The sequence below is a fragment of the Leptopilina heterotoma genome, unplaced genomic scaffold (assembly GCF_015476425.1).
Source record: "Leptopilina heterotoma isolate Lh14 unplaced genomic scaffold, ASM1547642v1 Lhet_54, whole genome shotgun sequence".
NCBI classification, from domain to species: domain Eukaryota; kingdom Metazoa; phylum Arthropoda; class Insecta; order Hymenoptera; family Figitidae; genus Leptopilina; species Leptopilina heterotoma.
This window is the reverse complement of record NW_025111118.1, coordinates 2,377,705-2,396,127: the sequence shown is the minus strand read 5'-3', so window position 1 is coordinate 2,396,127 and position 18,423 is coordinate 2,377,705. Positions and strand designations below refer to the sequence as shown.

General features: G+C 24.4%; 1 protein-coding gene across 2 annotated transcripts in view; it reads right to left on the bottom strand.

The window, feature by feature from the left end:
• Positions 1–18,423, bottom strand: part of LOC122508550 (myocardin-related transcription factor A) — a 191,469-nt gene that overhangs the window by 14,148 nt on the left and 158,898 nt on the right. For both annotated transcript variants that reach the window (XM_043621974.1, XM_043621975.1), the window contains one exon: positions 8,000–8,065. In XM_043621974.1, the coding sequence (XP_043477909.1) occupies positions 8,000–8,065 (66 nt within the window). The remainder of the gene's footprint in view (positions 1–7,999; positions 8,066–18,423) is intronic.

Here is an 18,423-nt window from a genome sequence, read left to right as displayed (position 1 = left end):
GAAATTTTGTTAAATAATTTTCGAATTTTTTTTTGAGAAATGAAAAAAAACAAAATTTTTTAACAAAATGACAAATCAAAATAATAACAATTTTTTTTCTCTAAAAAACCTTTTGGTTTTTTAGAGAAAAAAATTGTTATGATTTTGATTTGTCATTTTGTAAGAATTTACAATTAATAAGAAAAATTGTTATGATTTCGATTTGTCATTTACAATTTTGGAAAATTTCAATTATTTCAGTAAAATTCTGAAAAATATTCAATTATTTTTCGTAGAATGTTGGAAAATGTCGATTGTTTCCAAATATTTTATAATGAAATTTCCAAAAAATTCAAATATTTGATTCATAAAATTGCAATAAAATAATTAAGAAAATAAATTTATTTTATAGAATTTTGGGAAATTTAATTTTAATTTCTACTTAAAAAAATTTCAATTATTTCAATAAAATTCTGAAAAAACAATTGTTTTTCGTACAATTTTGGAAATTTTCAATTATTTCAAAATAATTTGATGAAATTCTTGAAAAATCCAATTATTTCATAAAATTCAAATAAAATTCTTTGAAAACTCAATTTTTCTGAAAAGAATTTTGGGAAATTTCATTTTAATTCTTATTTCAAAAAATTTCAATTATTTCAATAAAATTTTGAAAAAACATAATTTTTTTTCGTAGAATTTTGGAAAATTTCAATTATTTAAAAATAATTTGATGAAATTCTTGAAGAATACAAATATTATTTGAAGAATTCTGGAAAATTTGCAAATATTTCAACAAAATTCTAAAGAAATCAATTATTACTTTTCGAACAATTTTGGTAAATTTCAATTATTTGTAAATATTTCAATTAAACTATGAAACAATTGAATTATTTTATAAAATTGTTATAAAATTCCTAAAAACTTAATTTTTTAAATAAAATTTTTGAAATTTTACAATTATTTCAAAATAATGCACGGAAATTCTTGGAAATTCAATTATTTTAAGAAATTTAATAAAATTATTCGGAAAATGCAATTATTTCGTTAAATTTCAATAAAATTATTAAAAAATTCAATTTTTTTTAATTTTAGAAAATTGTAATGAATGTTAAGGGTGTGGATTGCTCGTCGGTCAGGGTTCGTTTAGAAAATTTTAACATTTTAATTACAGAATCGAATTCAAGATATATTTAGAACAACAAAGCGATAAAATGTGAGATACAAATAATGAGTACAGAAATTGATTAAATTCGTCCGCGCGGAGACGAGAAAAACGACGTAAACGTAATATCGCGAACATTAACGAAGTACGTAAAGCGACATAAATTCGTGCGTTAACCGTGATTTCGACGACGTTGACGATTAGTTTAATTTACAATAAAAAACATTAACGTGCGAGACGCGGATTTCCGTAAAAGAGTACGCGGCGAGTTACAAAGCGATAAAACGATAACATAAAGCAAACGCGGATTTTAGTATAGTAACGCGACGAGTTACAATACAATAAACGACATTTCGGACAACGACGACTTTCGAAACGGCACCGAACGATTTCGTGGGAGAGCGCGTTCCTACCCGTGAGGTAACACCTCTTTATCTCCTATGCGGTGATACCGCTTGCGGTGATACCGCTTGTGGTGAAACCACTTCGATCTCATCGTGGTAATACCACATCAGAGACCCTATCGCGGTAATACCGCTTCGAGAAGTGATGATCTCGGACCGTGCATTCAGGGTCCTCGATTCGGTGCGTTATGGAGGGAGAAGATCTCGTCGGGAGAGACATACTCGCTCGCTATTGGTCGTAGGCTGAGCGCACGCGCACAATCGGCACTCAGGAGCGTACAACAAATTTCGTGCGTCGAATAAAAACGATATTTTAAATACAATTAAATAATAATATTTTGATTTCACTTCTATATCGTCACACCCCCTTTTCGTAAGGAGAAAACTTCGCGAGAGTTTTCGTTAGTGTGGAAATCAAAATGCGCGTAAAATAAAAATAAATTTTCGTAAAACACTTAAAGTTCGTAAAAAAATGTCATTTCTTTAAACACTTTAGTTCTCGACGTAGCACTACTCACATATTCGACGTAGGGGCGGCGTTGATGACAGCTGCAGTGCGAGTTTCCATAATCCGTGGTTTTCGTCTAATTACAGCTGGAACGGTTGGGACGTTGGGCTCGAGAATCACGTTGATCTGGAACGACCTCATCCTCATCGTCGTGGTTGGCTGTCTCGGTGTAGGGCACTGCGTTGTCCTTTGTTGGACCGTGCGTGATGACGTAGCGATGTAAAAGAAAAGAGCACTGGGGCACACTGAGCGTCTCTTTCGTGGGGGTTTCGTGAATAAATGCGATCGTCGACAGTCGAAGGGAATTTGAAACAGAAGCGCGCACTAATTTTCACAACTGAAATCACTTCCTCGTAGCGTCGTGTGGTTCGTCGGCTTCGTAAATGGCAAGATGTCCTTGACGTGGAATCTAGCGATGCGGCGTTTCGTAGGTCGTCCTTCAACTCGGCAATTGAAAATTTAGTCGGTACTGCACAAATAAACAGGTAACGAATTTCACAGGAACTCGACTGTACTGGCATTGACTGGATACGTAACGGATTGGCACTTCGGCTCGATTCGTTGGCGGCTTGGCGAACTTCAAAACTTCATGACGTGTTGACTCAAGATCAAGTTGTGACTTGATTTTACAAAATCTGTGACGTAATGGCACAACTACCTTCTTTCCACTGTGACGTTGGCGGATCTGCGGCGACGTTTCGATTTCTGGTTTAGCGACGGCACTTTTTACAACGACGGTACGATTTAATAAAGCGAAGTGATTCGAACGATTTACGTGACTATTTACGAACGGTTTCGTAGGCGACTTTACAACGATGACGTGTAATAATCAAAACGAATGATTAAATAATTTAATAACGACGTAATAATTCGACGGTGATTCGTTAACGGTTTTATTGTACAATTTTAACAACGGACGTATTAATCGTGCGAGCGGAATTATTTCGTGAATTTCGGATAATTAAACAAATAAATGTTTTCTCGGACGTATTTTCACAGACGTTGGGGATATCGCGTGGTGTTTGCGACAACGACGTGGTTTTCGGATTCGTATTCGTAAACGTAGGTTTGAAAAGAAAATTAATTCATTACATTGCAAAACGCGAGTCTAAAACTAAGTGACGACGTTTTCGTAACAATTAACTGATCTTTTCGCTGAAACGTAATTCGGATCGTAATCGGCGTGAGTAAACGAATATCGTGCGATTAGGTATAAAACAAAACGAACAGCTGGAACTTTTTACTGACGATTAACGTTTTCTAATCGACTCGAACACTTTAGTCAGTTGAATGATCGACGTACAAACAAAACTGACGGTGAGTATACGCATTGCGCGACGTAATGCAATAACGTAACTCCGTACATAAAGTTTTTACAATACATTAATTCGACGCGGCGATAAATGTATGCAAAAGATCGGCTCGTTGAAATATTTCTGCGACGTTGAAATATTTCCGTATCGACGTGGGTTAAGGGAAAATATCTTTTCGACGTCAAGATATTTCTTCGTATTTCGGTTTCGTTTTCGGTAACGTTAGATCGCGAACCTTTCTCTCGGTTTGACGATACTAACTGCGTATGCGTGACGTTCGGTGCGTTGAAATATTCTGCGGCGTTGAATATTTCCGGTAAAGCGTTAACAAAAGAGGGAAACGGCGTGAATAAAAGGAAAATGTCCTTTTCGTAAAACAAATCGAGATCGTTCGTAATTGTATAAGCGATCAAAGTCGAATGAATAATCGCGTGTAAATCCGATGCGGACAAATCTAGGACCGACGGTTTTGTAATTATTCGATCGAACACTATAACAAATAACGATTCATAATTCATAAAATAATCGTGCGAATAGAATAAACGACGGTCTGGATATGCGAAAATCTTCTCGAAAATTAATCGCGACGGTTCGTCTGTTCTCGGTACAGTAACGTGGAAGACGTGATGCGGGTTTCGACAGGTAACGAAACATAATTTCCGGAAATCGTAATAACGGTTTAATCTAACGTATAATTCGTATGAAAAGAAAGAAAATGGAACTATGTACAAAACGGAATGACTCATTTTTAATGCGCGAACTAAAAATGCACGACGGAACGTAAAATAAACTTCATACGAATATTTCGGGAGGACGGACGTGTACCGTTCTCGACGAACGTTAACGTGGGCATCGACATATTCGGCGATTGACGGGATTAGCGAAAATTAGAAATTTAAGAAGCTATCAATCGACGGCAAACGTATTCGAAACGAAACGAACGGAACGCGTGAAAAGGATAAAAAAATACTCGACTAGCGAGTCGTTATTCATCATCTTTTATCGTCGGATAAAATAAAAAGGAAATCGACTATAACGACGATCAATTCCGAATTATTCGCGTAATCGTACGGTTTAACGAAACTAAACGGCATTATTCCCGAGACGCGGTGATTTTTCGAATAAACACAAAACTGAAAGAATACACAACTTTAAACCGTTTTCGTAAGCGATCGTTTCCATTTCAAACCGACCGTTTTGAACTAACCGTTTTACATTAACCGTCCCTGTTCGGGCGCCAAATCTGTAATGAATGTTAAGGGTGTGGATTGCTCGTCGGTCAGGGTTCGTTTAGAAAATTTTAACATTTTAATTACAGAATCGAATTCAAGATATATTTAGAACAACAAAGCGATAAAATGTGAGATACAAATAATGAGTACAGAAATTGATTAAATTCGTCCGCGCGGAGACGAGAAAAACGACGTAAACGTAATATCGCGAACATTAACGAAGTACGTAAAGCGACATAAATTCGTGCGTTAACCGTGATTTCGACGACGTTGACGATTAGTTTAATTTACAATAAAAAACATTAACGTGCGAGACGCGGATTTCCGTAAAAGAGTACGCGGCGAGTTACAAAGCGATAAAACGATAACATAAAGCAAACGCGGATTTTAGTATAGTAACGCGACGAGTTACAATACAATAAACGACATTTCGGACAACGACGACTTTCGAAACGGCACCGAACGATTTCGTGGGAGAGCGCGTTCCTACCCGTGAGGTAACACCTCTTTATCTCCTATGCGGTGATACCGCTTGCGGTGATACCGCTTGCGGTGATACCGCTTGTGGTGAAACCACTTCGATCTCATCGTGGTAATACCACATCAGAGACCCTATCGCGGTAATACCGCTTCGAGAAGTGATGATCTCGGACCGTGCATTCAGGGTCCTCGATTCGGTGCGTTATGGAGGGAGAAGATCTCGTCGGGAGAGACATACTCGCTCGCTATTGGTCGTAGGCTGAGCGCACGCGCACAATCGGCACTCAGGAGCGTACAACAAATTTCGTGCGTCGAATAAAAACGATATTTTAAATACAATTAAATAATAATATTTTGATTTCACTTCTATATCGTCACAAAATTTTGTTTTCATTATTTTAGAATATTTCAATAAAATTAATAAAATAGAAAATGAAATTGTTAGGAATTGCATTTGGGGAAATTTGAATTACATCAATAAAATTTTGAAAATATTCACTTATTTTTCATACAATTTTGGAAAATATCAATTATTTTTAAATATTTTAATAAAATTCTTGAAAAATTCAATTCCTTCGTAATTCTTTGAAAATCCAATTTTTTCTAATAAAATTTTGGGAAACTTAATTTCAATTACTTCAAAAAAAATTTAAATTATTTCAATAAAATTCTAAAAAAAATTCAATTTTTTTAAATATAATTTTGGGAAATTTAAATTATTTTGAAATATTCCCATGAAATTCTTGCAAAATTCAATTATTTCATAAAATTGCAATAAAATAATTAAAAAATGCAATTATTTCATAAAATTGTAATAAAACTTTTAAATAATTCAATTTTTTTCTAAAACTATGGAGAATTTCAATTATTGAAAAATATTTCAATAAAAATTCTTAAAAAATACAATTATTTTGTGAAGAATTTGGGAAAATTTAAAAATATTTCAACAAAATTCTGAAAAAATCAATTATTATTTTTCGAACAATTTTGGTAAATTTCAATTATTTGTAAATATTTCAATTAAAACTGTGAAACAATTAAATTATTTCATAACATTGTTATAAAATTTCTAAAAACTTACTTTCTTGAATTAAATTTTGGAAATTTTTTAATTATTTCAAAATATTGCAATGAAATTATTGGTAATTCAATTATTTTAAAAAATTTAATAAAATTATTAAGAAAATGAAATTATTTCTTAAAATTTCAATAAAATTATCGAAAAATTCGATTTTTTTTAATTTTAGAAAACTTTGTTTTCATTACTTTAGAATATTTCAATAAAATTAATAAAATAGAAAATGAAATTGTTAGTAATTGTATTTGAGGAAAATTTTAATTATATCAATAAAATTTTGGAAATATTTAATTATTTTTCGTAGAATTTTAGGTGAATTTCAATTATTTCAAAATATTTCAATAAAATTATTAAAAACTTCAGTTTTTTTATTTTTTAGAAAATTTAATTTTAATTATTTCAAGAAATTTCAATAATACTCTAAAAATAACGAATGAAATTGTTATTAATAGAATTTGGAAAATTTCCATTTATTCCCTTTAAAAAAATCAGGTTTTTGTATAAAAATTGTGACAACGAAATAGAAATAGTGTAAATTCTTATTTCTAAAAAAAATACTAATTCCGTTAAAAATTACGATTAAAAAATAGAAATTATGGAAATTTTTTTCTAAAAGAAACTAAAAATTTAAAAAAAAATTGTCGTTTGTAAATTAAAGTTATAAAAATTGTATTTCGCATTATTTTAGAATAAACTTTTGAAATTCTATTTGTTTTATTTTCAACAAAAAATTGCAATTGACTAATCGAATTCACAAAAAATATTTCTTTTATTTTTAAAAATAATTTTTTTATTAATTAATTATTAATTAAGTAATTAATAGTTAATAATAGTTCATTAAAACTGAATTATTATATTATTATAATAATATTATTTTTTACAACTATTTGCTGTATTTATTATTATTTTTGTACTCCTTTGGTCCAGGAAATAATTGAAAAAAAATTCCTAAATATAACACCTATTATTTATTTTTATTATGACAAATAAATTATAAATATTTTTATAAATATATATTATATTTGAATAATTGTATATTGTACAGAGCAAGAAAACTAATTCCGTAAACAAGAATCAATTACATAATTGGCCACTTTTATTTTTACAGGGAAAAAAAGCAACACTTTAGTTGTTGGGAAAAAATTTAGCTATCAATTATAGACCAACTACGATCTTCAATTGATGACGTTCAACTCATTTGAAGGTATTAGAAACATTAAGTTCTCGAGTTATGTGTTTCTCGAGTTAACTAGTACCGTGATCTTTGGGTATAATTAAGTAGTAATTGGATTAATCAGTAGCAATTGTAAGAAAGGTAACTTGGTGGATGTTACAAAAAACATTTACTTCATGTTGCGACATGCTTCTGAATTATCATGAGAATGTTTCAGTTTCTTTGGAAATTCTTCTCGTAACTTTTAAAAAATAATTGCAGCCGAGGAACAATATATACGCTAACGAAGAAAGAAATTTAGAAGAAAATTAAGTTTCTAAAAAATAAATTTTATTCTTGTTTCCTTTTTTGCTTTCATTTTTTTCTTAATTTAAAAAAAAAATTTTCTTTCCTTAATTTTAAGTTTAATTTTTTGTTTAATGTTGAATTTTATTTATTTTTTTAATTTTTATTTTAATATTATTTTCTTCTTAAACTTCTAATTTAATTTTCTTCTTTAACTATTATTTAATTTTATTCATTTTGACATATTAGCAAAAATAAATCCAGGTTTTTTTAAGGTAAATTTTCGAGAAATTGTTTCTCTCTACCACGAGTAATTTTTATTTGGCATGACAAATAGTCGATTACTGGATCAAAGTTTACATGAAAGTGAAAAGTACTCACGAGGCATGATACCCTGCGCCACCAGTTGATTAATTGGTCGCCTCAGCATCAATTTCACCTTTAGAGCTGAAAAATAAAAAAAGAACAAATTTAAAAGCTGTACAGTTATAAATTTTCAAAGTTCAGATTTCAAAGACTATTTATTTCTACTTATATCTAAATTATTTTTTTTTAAATTCAATCATTTATTAAAATTGCAATAAGATTTTTAAATAATATTTATTCAGAAATTTGCAAAATTTACTTTCAAATATTGCAAAAAATCCAATAAAAGTCGTAAAATTAAAAAAACTGAAATTATTTTTCATAGATATTGGACAATTTTAATTATTTAAAAATATTTCAAACAAATTCAATTATTTTTCGTAGAATTATTAAAAAATTCAATTATTTATTTATTTTACGTAGAATTCTAAAAAATTTGAATTATTTTAAAATATTTCAATAAAATTGTGAAACAATTCAATTATTTCACAAAATTGCAATAAAATTCTTAAACAATTCAATTTTTTAAATAGAATTATTGTAAAATTTCAAAATATTTCACTTAAATGCTGATAAAATTCAATTGTTCTTGTTAATTTTTCAAAAATTTCAAATATTACAAAACATTACAATAACAACAAAAAATTGTTTCAAAATTCAATTAATTTAAAAAATTTAATAAAATCAATAAATAATTTAAATCTTTCATAAAATTGCATTAAAATTTTTAGACAATTCAATATTTTTAAAGAATTATTGCAAAAACGTCATTGAAATTGTTTAAAAAAATGTAATTATTTTTCATAGATTTTTAAGAAATTATAATTATTTAAAATTATTTAAATAGAATTTCGAAGAAATCAATTATTTTTCGTATCATTTTAGATAATTTTAAACTATTTTTAAATATTTCAATAAAATTTTGGAAAGATTCAATTATTTCATAAAATTTCAACAAAATTCTTCAAAAACATTCAAATATTTTATTAACGTGCAATAAAATTAGAAAATATTACAATTTTTTTGTTAATTTTGGAAAGTTTCAATCATTTAAAAATATTTTAATGAAATTCTGAAAAAATACAATTATTTTTTTTAAAAAGAATTTTGGAAAATTTTTAAATATTTCAATAGAATTGTAAAAAAAATTTAATTATTTTATAAAATTTTTTAAAAATTCTTTAAAAATTGAAATATTTTTCAAAATATCAATAAAATTCTTAAATTATTTAATTTATGTTGAAACTTTGGGAAGTTTCAAATATTTCAAAATATTTCAATAAAATTCTGGAAAAGTACAATTAATTTTCGTCAAATTTTGGAAAATTTCAATTATTTCAAAATATTTATATAAAATTCTGGAAAAATTCAATTATTTTCGTAGGATTTTTGAAGATTTGAATTATTACAAAATATTTCAAAAACATTTTGCCAAGATTCAATTATCTTAAAAATTCAATTGCTTCATGAAATTTCAACAGAATTCTTTAAAAATTTAAAAATTTTTTAAAATTTCAAAAGCATTCTTTAAAAATTTTAATATGTCAAAAAATAGCATAAAAATTCTTAAATAATTAAATTTTTTCTAGAATTTTGGAAAATTTCAATTATTTCAAAAGTATTTAAATAAAATTCTGAAAAAATTCAATTATTTTGGTTGATTTTTGGAAAATTTCAATTATTTCAAAATATTCCACTAAAATTCTGAAAAAATTCAATTACTTTTCGTCGAATTTTGGAAGATTTTAATTATTTACAAAACAGTTCAAAAAAAATTGTGCAAACATTCAATTATTTTATAAAATTTCAACAGAATTCTTTAAAAATTTAAACATTTTATAAAATTTTAAAAGCATTCCTTTAAAATTCAATTATCTAATAAAATTGCATTAAACTTCTCAAACAATTCAAATTTTTCTAGAACTTTTGAATGTTTCAATTATTTCAAAATATTTCAATAAAATTCTGAAAAGAAAACAAATGTTTTTTTGAATAATTTTTGAAAATTTAATCATAATTCAATAACTTTGTAAAATAACATATTTTTTTTTTAAATTTCTCTTATTTGAAAATATTTCAATAAAATTCTGGAAAAATGCAATTACTTTTCGTCAAATTTTGGAAAATTACAATTATTTCAAAATATTTAAATAAAATTCTAAAAAAATTCAATTTCTTTTCGTCGAATTTTGGAAGATTTTAATTATTACAAAACATTTCAAAAAAAAAAAAAAAAAAAAATTGTGCCAAGATTCAATAATTTTCAAAATTCAACTATTTCATAAAATTTTAACAGAATTATTTAAAAATTCAAATATTTTATAATATATTGCATAATAATAAAATTTTTAAATAATTCAACTTTTTCTGGAACTGTAGGATGTTTCAATTATTTCAAAAAATTTCAATAAATTTCTGTTTAAAAAATCAGAATTGTTAAATGAATTAGTAACCTTAACAAATAAATTATGGTAGCCTTCCACTACCAATTAGTAGTTTTCAATCAAGAATTTAGTCAAAAGGTTACAAATTAATTTGGTGAACTTTTATCGTTTCCATTTGATTATAGTCAAAAGTGACTTAATCAGGTTTAGAGATTGTACAATTCTTCTTTAATATTCAAAATATTTTCTCATAAAGTAGATATTTATGGTACTTGAAATTGTGCACAAACAGAAGCGGGCAATTCGTAGGGACGACTTTTTTAAAAAAAAAATAACATTTTTGATATTTATCTTGAGCGTTTGTGAATGTTTGCTACATATATTGAAAGGAGGAAGGAAGAAAAAATAACGAAGGCACAAACACATTTCTTTTTCGTTGTTGTTGTTGTGGTTGTTACATTGCTAAACCGCGCTTTGAATTCAGATTGCAGTGTGTTCGACTGGTTTCGTTTTCCGTCTTGAATTCATGCAATCCGTCCCGCCGTTGCGTTGCTATACGTATTTATAGGTATCCTTAGTTCCTTTGTGTGTTAATTTGTACCTTGGTTGGGGAGCGCACGCGTGCAATCTGAACGCATGAAGAATGTTGTGTCTTTGTTTTAACTATATTATTCCGCTCTTAAGCTGAACGTTAAATGAATCACGATTTAGATTATTATTATTAATGCTTCCGTTCATTTATTAAATTCCTTATTCCCTATTATCCAAATTTTATTCCTAACTGTTGACGTCAAATTTTTTTTTATTTTGCCTCTTATGATATATCTATACGTTTATTTTCAAAGTATCAAATTATTTTATAAAGCTGACACAAAAATTTTATTTTCTTCTTCCCTGATTTTCAGACACAATTATTATTTTTAAAAAATTTTAATAATTCAAATGTTACATTTTTTAATATATATATTTAATTAATTATTAAAAATAGTGGATTTATAGACGAATTTTACTCAAAAACACTAAAAAAAAATTGAATTTTGGGAAAATTATAAATGATTGCATAAATTTAATTTATTCTAAAACTTTGAAAATATCGGTTAAAAAAACAAAATTTATACTTTTCCAAAAAAAAAAAAAAAAAAAAAATTCTGAGTTTAGTTAGAAGCATAGTTTGGTTGTTAGGATAAAATAAGAATAATAAGAATGAGATGAACGAAGCAGGAGGTCGTATTTGAGAAAAAGAGAGAAGGAGAGTAAAGGAGAACACGGGGTGGCTGGAACGATATTGTGGAGGAGAAGAAAAGAAGAGAAACTGTTTAAAGAGAGGTAGCAAAAAGAGAAGGTGGTCCAGAGAAGAAGCGGCACGAGCTACTACATTTTTAACAGTCATCTCAAACTCCTTAAATTTCAATCACTATATATATATATATATATACAATATGTAATTTCACTGATTTCTATACTCGTTATTTTTATGCCAGACGAAAAAAAAACTAAAAAACAAACACCAAATTTCTAACCATTCCTCTTATAATTATTTCTAGGTCAATTTGATCTTCACCTGTTGCGATTTCTCAAAAAAAAGAAAGAAATCCAATTTCTAGTTGTGTTAAAAGAAAATATTTTCAGTTTCATAAATAGAAAAAATAAACTTTAGGTGTAAAACTAAAAATGAACGAAAGTTTGAATAATTCAAAAAAATTCAGTTAAAATCGAAGATCAGTCAAAACTCCCACATGAAGATTGCTCAAACTTTCTTTTTAATTTCATACGACTGAAATATAGAAAAGACGCATATTTATATACTAACAATTAATAAAAAAAATTTTCATGTTTTTATTCATTCATAATTCATTCGTGATTCATCAAAAAAATAAAATTTTTTAAAAGTTGATTCAAATTAAAAAAAAGGGATTTCAAATTTTCAAAAAGAAATTCTAATTAAAGAAAAGAGGATTTTTCATATTGAGTACAACAAATTATTGTAACGCTACTTTTATTTTAAAATTGTAATTGATAAATTTCATATCGAACTAAGTAAAATTAACTATTAAAAATTGTTATTTATAAAATAACTTTTACTATTTCCGAAAAAAATTTCTTTAGAAAAATTAGAAAAAATTTACCTCAGAAGTAATAAAGTTTACTCTGTAAATAATAATTTTGTTTTAAAAAATTGTATTACGCTGGTAGAAAATTTAAAACATTTCCATTATTTTGAAACATTAAAAAAAAATTGCTTCGAAATTCAATTATTATATAAAATAAATTGTATTGTAATACAATTTAAATAATTAAATTATTTACAGAATTTTGTGAAATTTTATTTCAATTATTGCAACAAAAAAAAATTCTTCACATAATAAATGTAATTCTTTTTAATAGAATTTTAGGAAATTTTAATTATTTGGAAATATTTTAATAAAATTTTGAAAAAATCAATTATTTTTCGTAGCCTTTTGGATAATTTCAAAATTTTTTAATAAAATTGAGTAAAAATTCAATTATTTTTAAAAATTTCAAAAGCATTCTTTAAAAAATTCAAATATTATATAAAATTGTAATACAATTCTTAAATAAATCAATTTGTTCTACAAATTTGAAAACTTTTATTTATTTCAAAAGTATTTCAATAAAGTTCTAGAAAAAATACAATTTATTTTTTTGAATAATTTTTGAAAATCTAAAAATATTTCATCAACTTTGTTGAAAAAAAAAAATTATTTTTCATAAAATTTCTCTTATTTCAAAACATTTCAATATAATTCTGGAAAAATATAATTATTTCTCGTAGTCTTATGGATAATATATCAATTATACCAGAATATTTTAATAAAATTGTGTAAAAAATCAATTTTTAAAAATTTTTTTAATCAAATTCTACGCGAACATTTAATTATTTTCATAACTAATAAAAATTTCACAGGAATTCAATTATTTAGAAATTTTTTTATAAATATCTTCAAAATAATTCAATTATTTTCATAAATAATAAAATTTTTTACAGGGATTTAATTAGTTTCATCAAAAATAAAGAAATATAAATATAAAAAATAAAAAAAATAAATAATTGATAATTCTTTTTGCGATTTCAATTATTTTCACAAATAAAGTTTTCCACGACAATTCAATTATTAAAAAAAAAAAAAATTTTTTTCATAATATTTATTATATTTCGAAAAAATTAGTTATTTAAAACCATATATTTCTACAATTCTTATGAAGAATTCAATTACTTTTGAAAAATAACAAAATTTTCCACAGAAATTCAATTCTTTTTAAACATTTTAATAAAATTTTTCGCAATAATTCAATTATTTTCATAAATAATAAAATTCTTCTCAGGAATTCAATTATTTTTGAAAATTTTAATAAAATTCTACGCAAACATTTAATTATTTTCGTAAATAATACAAATTTCACAGGAATTCAATTATTTACAAATTTTTTATAAATATCTTCGAAACAATTCAATTATTTTCATGAATATTACAAATTTTTACAGGAATTTAACTATTTTCATAAATAATGAAACTTTTTTTATTTAGGATTTTATAATTTTCATAAATAATAAAACTCGTTGCAAAATTTCAATTATTTTTAATTTAATTCTAATCGAATTCCTGGAAAATGTAATTATTCTTAAAAAATTTTATTAAAATTCGTGAAAAGAATTAAATTATTTAAAAATTTGTTGATAAAATTCTTTATGAGAATTCAATTTTAAGAAACATTTAATTATTCAATAAATATTTATTTTTGTATTTATATAATTGAATTCTCGTAGAATTTTCTAATAAAATTTTGATTTAAAAATGAATTTCAGTTGAAATTTTAGATAATAATTATATATTTCGTGAATTTTTTTTTAGAAATAATTGAATTTTGGAAAGGTTTCAAATTAAAATTTTAAAAAATCTGAAATTTTCATATTTTTAACTAACAATTCTGTAGAATTAATTTTTTTGAAACAGTTTAATTGAATTTTTGTTCAAATTATTTGAAGTTTTGTTTTTTGCAATATATATTTAATTGATGAATTTTCAAATAATCGAAATTTCGAAAAATTAAATTATAAACAAATTGATTTGAAAATTCTCAAAGAACTTTTTCAAAAATTATTAAAAATAATTTATTTGAAGAAGAATTGTAGTGGAAAATTCTTTTAAAAAAATAAAACATAAAGAAATGGATCGATTTTTTTTATGTTTTATTATAATATTTTTATAATAAGTTGTTGAATTTAAAAAAGGTTTGAATTTGAAATTTTTTAATTTCTAATTTCTAATAATTAAAGATGACCGAGAGATAAAATCATTTTTTTATATTATAAGAATATTGTTACTGTAACTTCATCGAAATTATTTTCATCATTTTAATTCAATTATTATTTTCTAGAATTTAAAATTATTTTTTATGGAAATAATTCAATTCCGTAAAAAAATGTATTATTTATGAAAAGAATTGAACTTTGTAAAAGATATTTGTTATTTATAAAGATATAATTAAAATTTTTACGAGAATTTTTTTTAAATTTTAAACATATAGTTGAATTTTAGAAGAAGAATTTTTTTTTTTTTTAAATAATTGAATTTTTGCAATTATTTGTAATTTCTCCAAAACTGAATTTTTTAGTGTTTTCAAAAAAAAATTAAAATAAGAAAATTTTTAAATTCTATTATTTTTAAAATTGTTAATTTTCGAATAATTTTACAATTAAAGAAATAATTAAATTCCTGTGAAAAATTCTAATATTTCTGTAAATAATTGAATTCTTCCAAAGAATTAAAAAAAAACATTTTTTTAAATAATTAGTTTTTTCGAGGAATTGAAATTAAATTTTTAAAAATAATTCATTTCCTGTGAAGAATTTTATTATTTATGAAAATAATTGAATTATTGCGAAAAATTTTATTAAAATGTTTAAAAAGAATTGAATTTCTGTAAAAAATTTTGTTATTTTTGAAAATAATTGAATTCTTCAGAAGAATTTTATAAACATTGTTTTAAATAATTAATTTTTTCGAAATATAATAAATATTTTGAAGATTTTATTTCAAATAATTGAATTCTTGTAGAAAACTGTGAATTTGTGAAATTTGTGAAATTCTTGCTTACATTTTATCAAATTCTTTTTAAAAAATTGTATTTCTATGAAAAATCTTATTATTAGTTTTTTTTTTAAAATAATTAAATTTTTGCAATTGTTTGTAATTTTTCCAAAACTGAATTTTTTTTAGTGTTTTTAACTAAAATTTAAATTAGAAAATTTTTAAATTCTATTATTTTTAAAATTGCTAATTTTCGAATAATTTTACAATTAAAGAAATTCGTAAATAAATTTAATGGGACATTTTTTAAGTTTCTAATAATTTTTATAGTGAATCAAAATATTCTTTAGGATTAATATCTAATAGTAGATAATTAATTAATGTCTACAAAAAAAATAATCATCTCTTCAAGAGCGAATCACACTAAAAAATTGAAAATCGTAAAAATTTGCAGAAAACAACCAAGAAGGTGATTAAAAGAGAAAAAAAAGTTAAAAATGCACCGTGAGCACAGAATGCGAGAGGCTAAAGGTGGCAAAAGCAAAATTACCATCGTCATTGAGTGTCAACATGTTTAATAATTATACACCGAGAATTAATGAAATAAAATTTGATTTGTTAATTTACAAATTTTGTATATTCTCGAATATATACAAAATATTCTCGCGCAAACTAATGACAGTAGTTAAAATAAAGAGTATAAGGGGAATGCGGGCAAGGCGTCGTCGGTGTTCGATGGGGAATTCTGTTTGAAAAGGAATGTAACGGGGGAGTTTGCATTCTGTGCATTGTATAAATACTTATAGAGAATCTGCTTATGGGAATACTGTATCGTTCTCCATGCAACGCGCAGAGAAACCTCGCGAAACTTCAGTATTTATCTCGAATTAAAAGGATAAATACGATGCGAGGTTCGTAAATTCAGAAAACGTTAACAAATACCAACTTGCAGTTTCACAAGAGAAAAAAATGTCACAAATGCGTGAAAATAAAGAGAATCTTCTTCTTCTTCTTTTTCTTCTTTTTTTTCTCTTATAAACAAAAAAGTCCCATTTCAATATTAAATTCAAGTTTATGTTTTCAAGTTTTAACCTCGGTTTTAATGAAAAGTATACAATTGTACTTTTTTGGTACATGAAAGTAGTTTTACAATTTTTTTTTTTATTACATGAAAGGTACTTTTTGTAATGCATTTTTTTTACTCTTTATTACCTGAAAGTACAATTGCAATTCGAAATTGACAATGGGATTTTCGACAAATCGAAGAAATTGCCAAAGAATTAAGGATTTATGTTTGAACAGTATAAGTACCAGGAATCACAGTTAGTGAATTTCTTTACATAATCTACTCAGACTTCGTACACGATAATCAATTTTAAAAAAAGTAGTAAAAAGTAGCTTTCAAACTTTTTTTTTCAAAAAAAGTTGTTAAAAAAGTAGCTATCGAAAAATTAAACTTGACGACCAAAAAAACTCGTTTCACAAAACTGCCAAAAATTCCATTCTATATTTTATTTTCCTCGCTTATTCCTAATTTTCATCACAAATATTATTTACTTCTTTCTTATCCTGCTAATAAATTAAAATTCCTGCGACTAATTTTATACGAATTCTAATTTAAATAACTGTATATCTGAGAAATTTTCATTATTCATGAAAATAATTGAATTTCTAAGAAGAAATTTATTACTTTTAAAAAAAAATAAATTCTTGTGATGAATATTGTTATTTATAAAGATAATTGAACTTTGCAAGGAATTTTATTGAAATGTCTCAAAACAATTGAATTTTGCAAAGAATTTTATTAAGATGTCACAAAATAATTGAATTTTGCAAAGAATTTTATTAAAATGCCGAGTGCCCAAAAAAAAAATTGAATTTTCGGGAATAATTTTGTTATTTATCGACATAATTGAATTATTGGGAAGAATTTTATTAAAATCTAAAAGAATAATTGAATTATTTCCAAAAAAATTTAATTAATATTGTATTTAAAATAATTGATTTCTTTCAAACAATTTTATTGAAATATTTAAAAATAATTGAATTTCTTTGAAAAATTCTAATATTTTTGTAAACAATTGAATTCTTCCAAAGAATTAAAAAAACATTTTTTTAAATAATTGATTTTTTCGAGGAATTGAAATTTAATTTTTAAGAATAATTACATTTTTTTGAACAATTCCTGTAAAATTAAAAATTAATTGAAATAAAATAATATTATAAATTGAAATAAATTGTTGAAATAAATAAAAAAATAATTGAAATCCTGCGATGAATTTTATTATTTATGAAAATAATTTAATAGTTGCAAAGAATTTTATTAAAATTTTCAAAAATAATTCAATTCCTGAGAGGAATTTTATTATTTATGAAAATAATTAAATTATTGCGGAAAATTTTATTAAAATGTTAAAAAGAATTGAATTTCTGTGAAAAATTTTGTAATTTTTTTAAAATAATAATTGAATTTCTAAGAAAAAATTTATTACTTTTATAAATGATTGAATTCTTGTGATGAATATTGTTATTTCTACAGATAATTGAATTTTGCAAAGAATTTTATTAAATTATATCAAAATAATTGAATTATACAAAGAATTTTATTAAAATGGCTCAAAATATTTGAAATTTCAGGAATAATTTTGTTATTTATCTTTAATAATTGAATTCTTTCAAAGAATTATTTATGTAAATAATTGAATTCTGATGAACAATTTTATTCAAATCTAAAAGAATAATTGAATTATTTCAAAAAAATTGAATTAAAATTGTATTTAAAATAATTGATTTCTTTCGACAAATTTTATTGAAAAAAATATTTGAAAATAATTAAATTCCTGTGAAAAATTCTAATATTTTTGTAAATAATTGAATTTTTCCAAAGAATTATAAAAAACCAATTTTTTTGAATAATTACATTTTTTTAGCAATTCCTAAAAAATTGTATTAAAATTAAAAATAATTGAAATCCTACGATGAATTTTATAATTTATGAAAATAA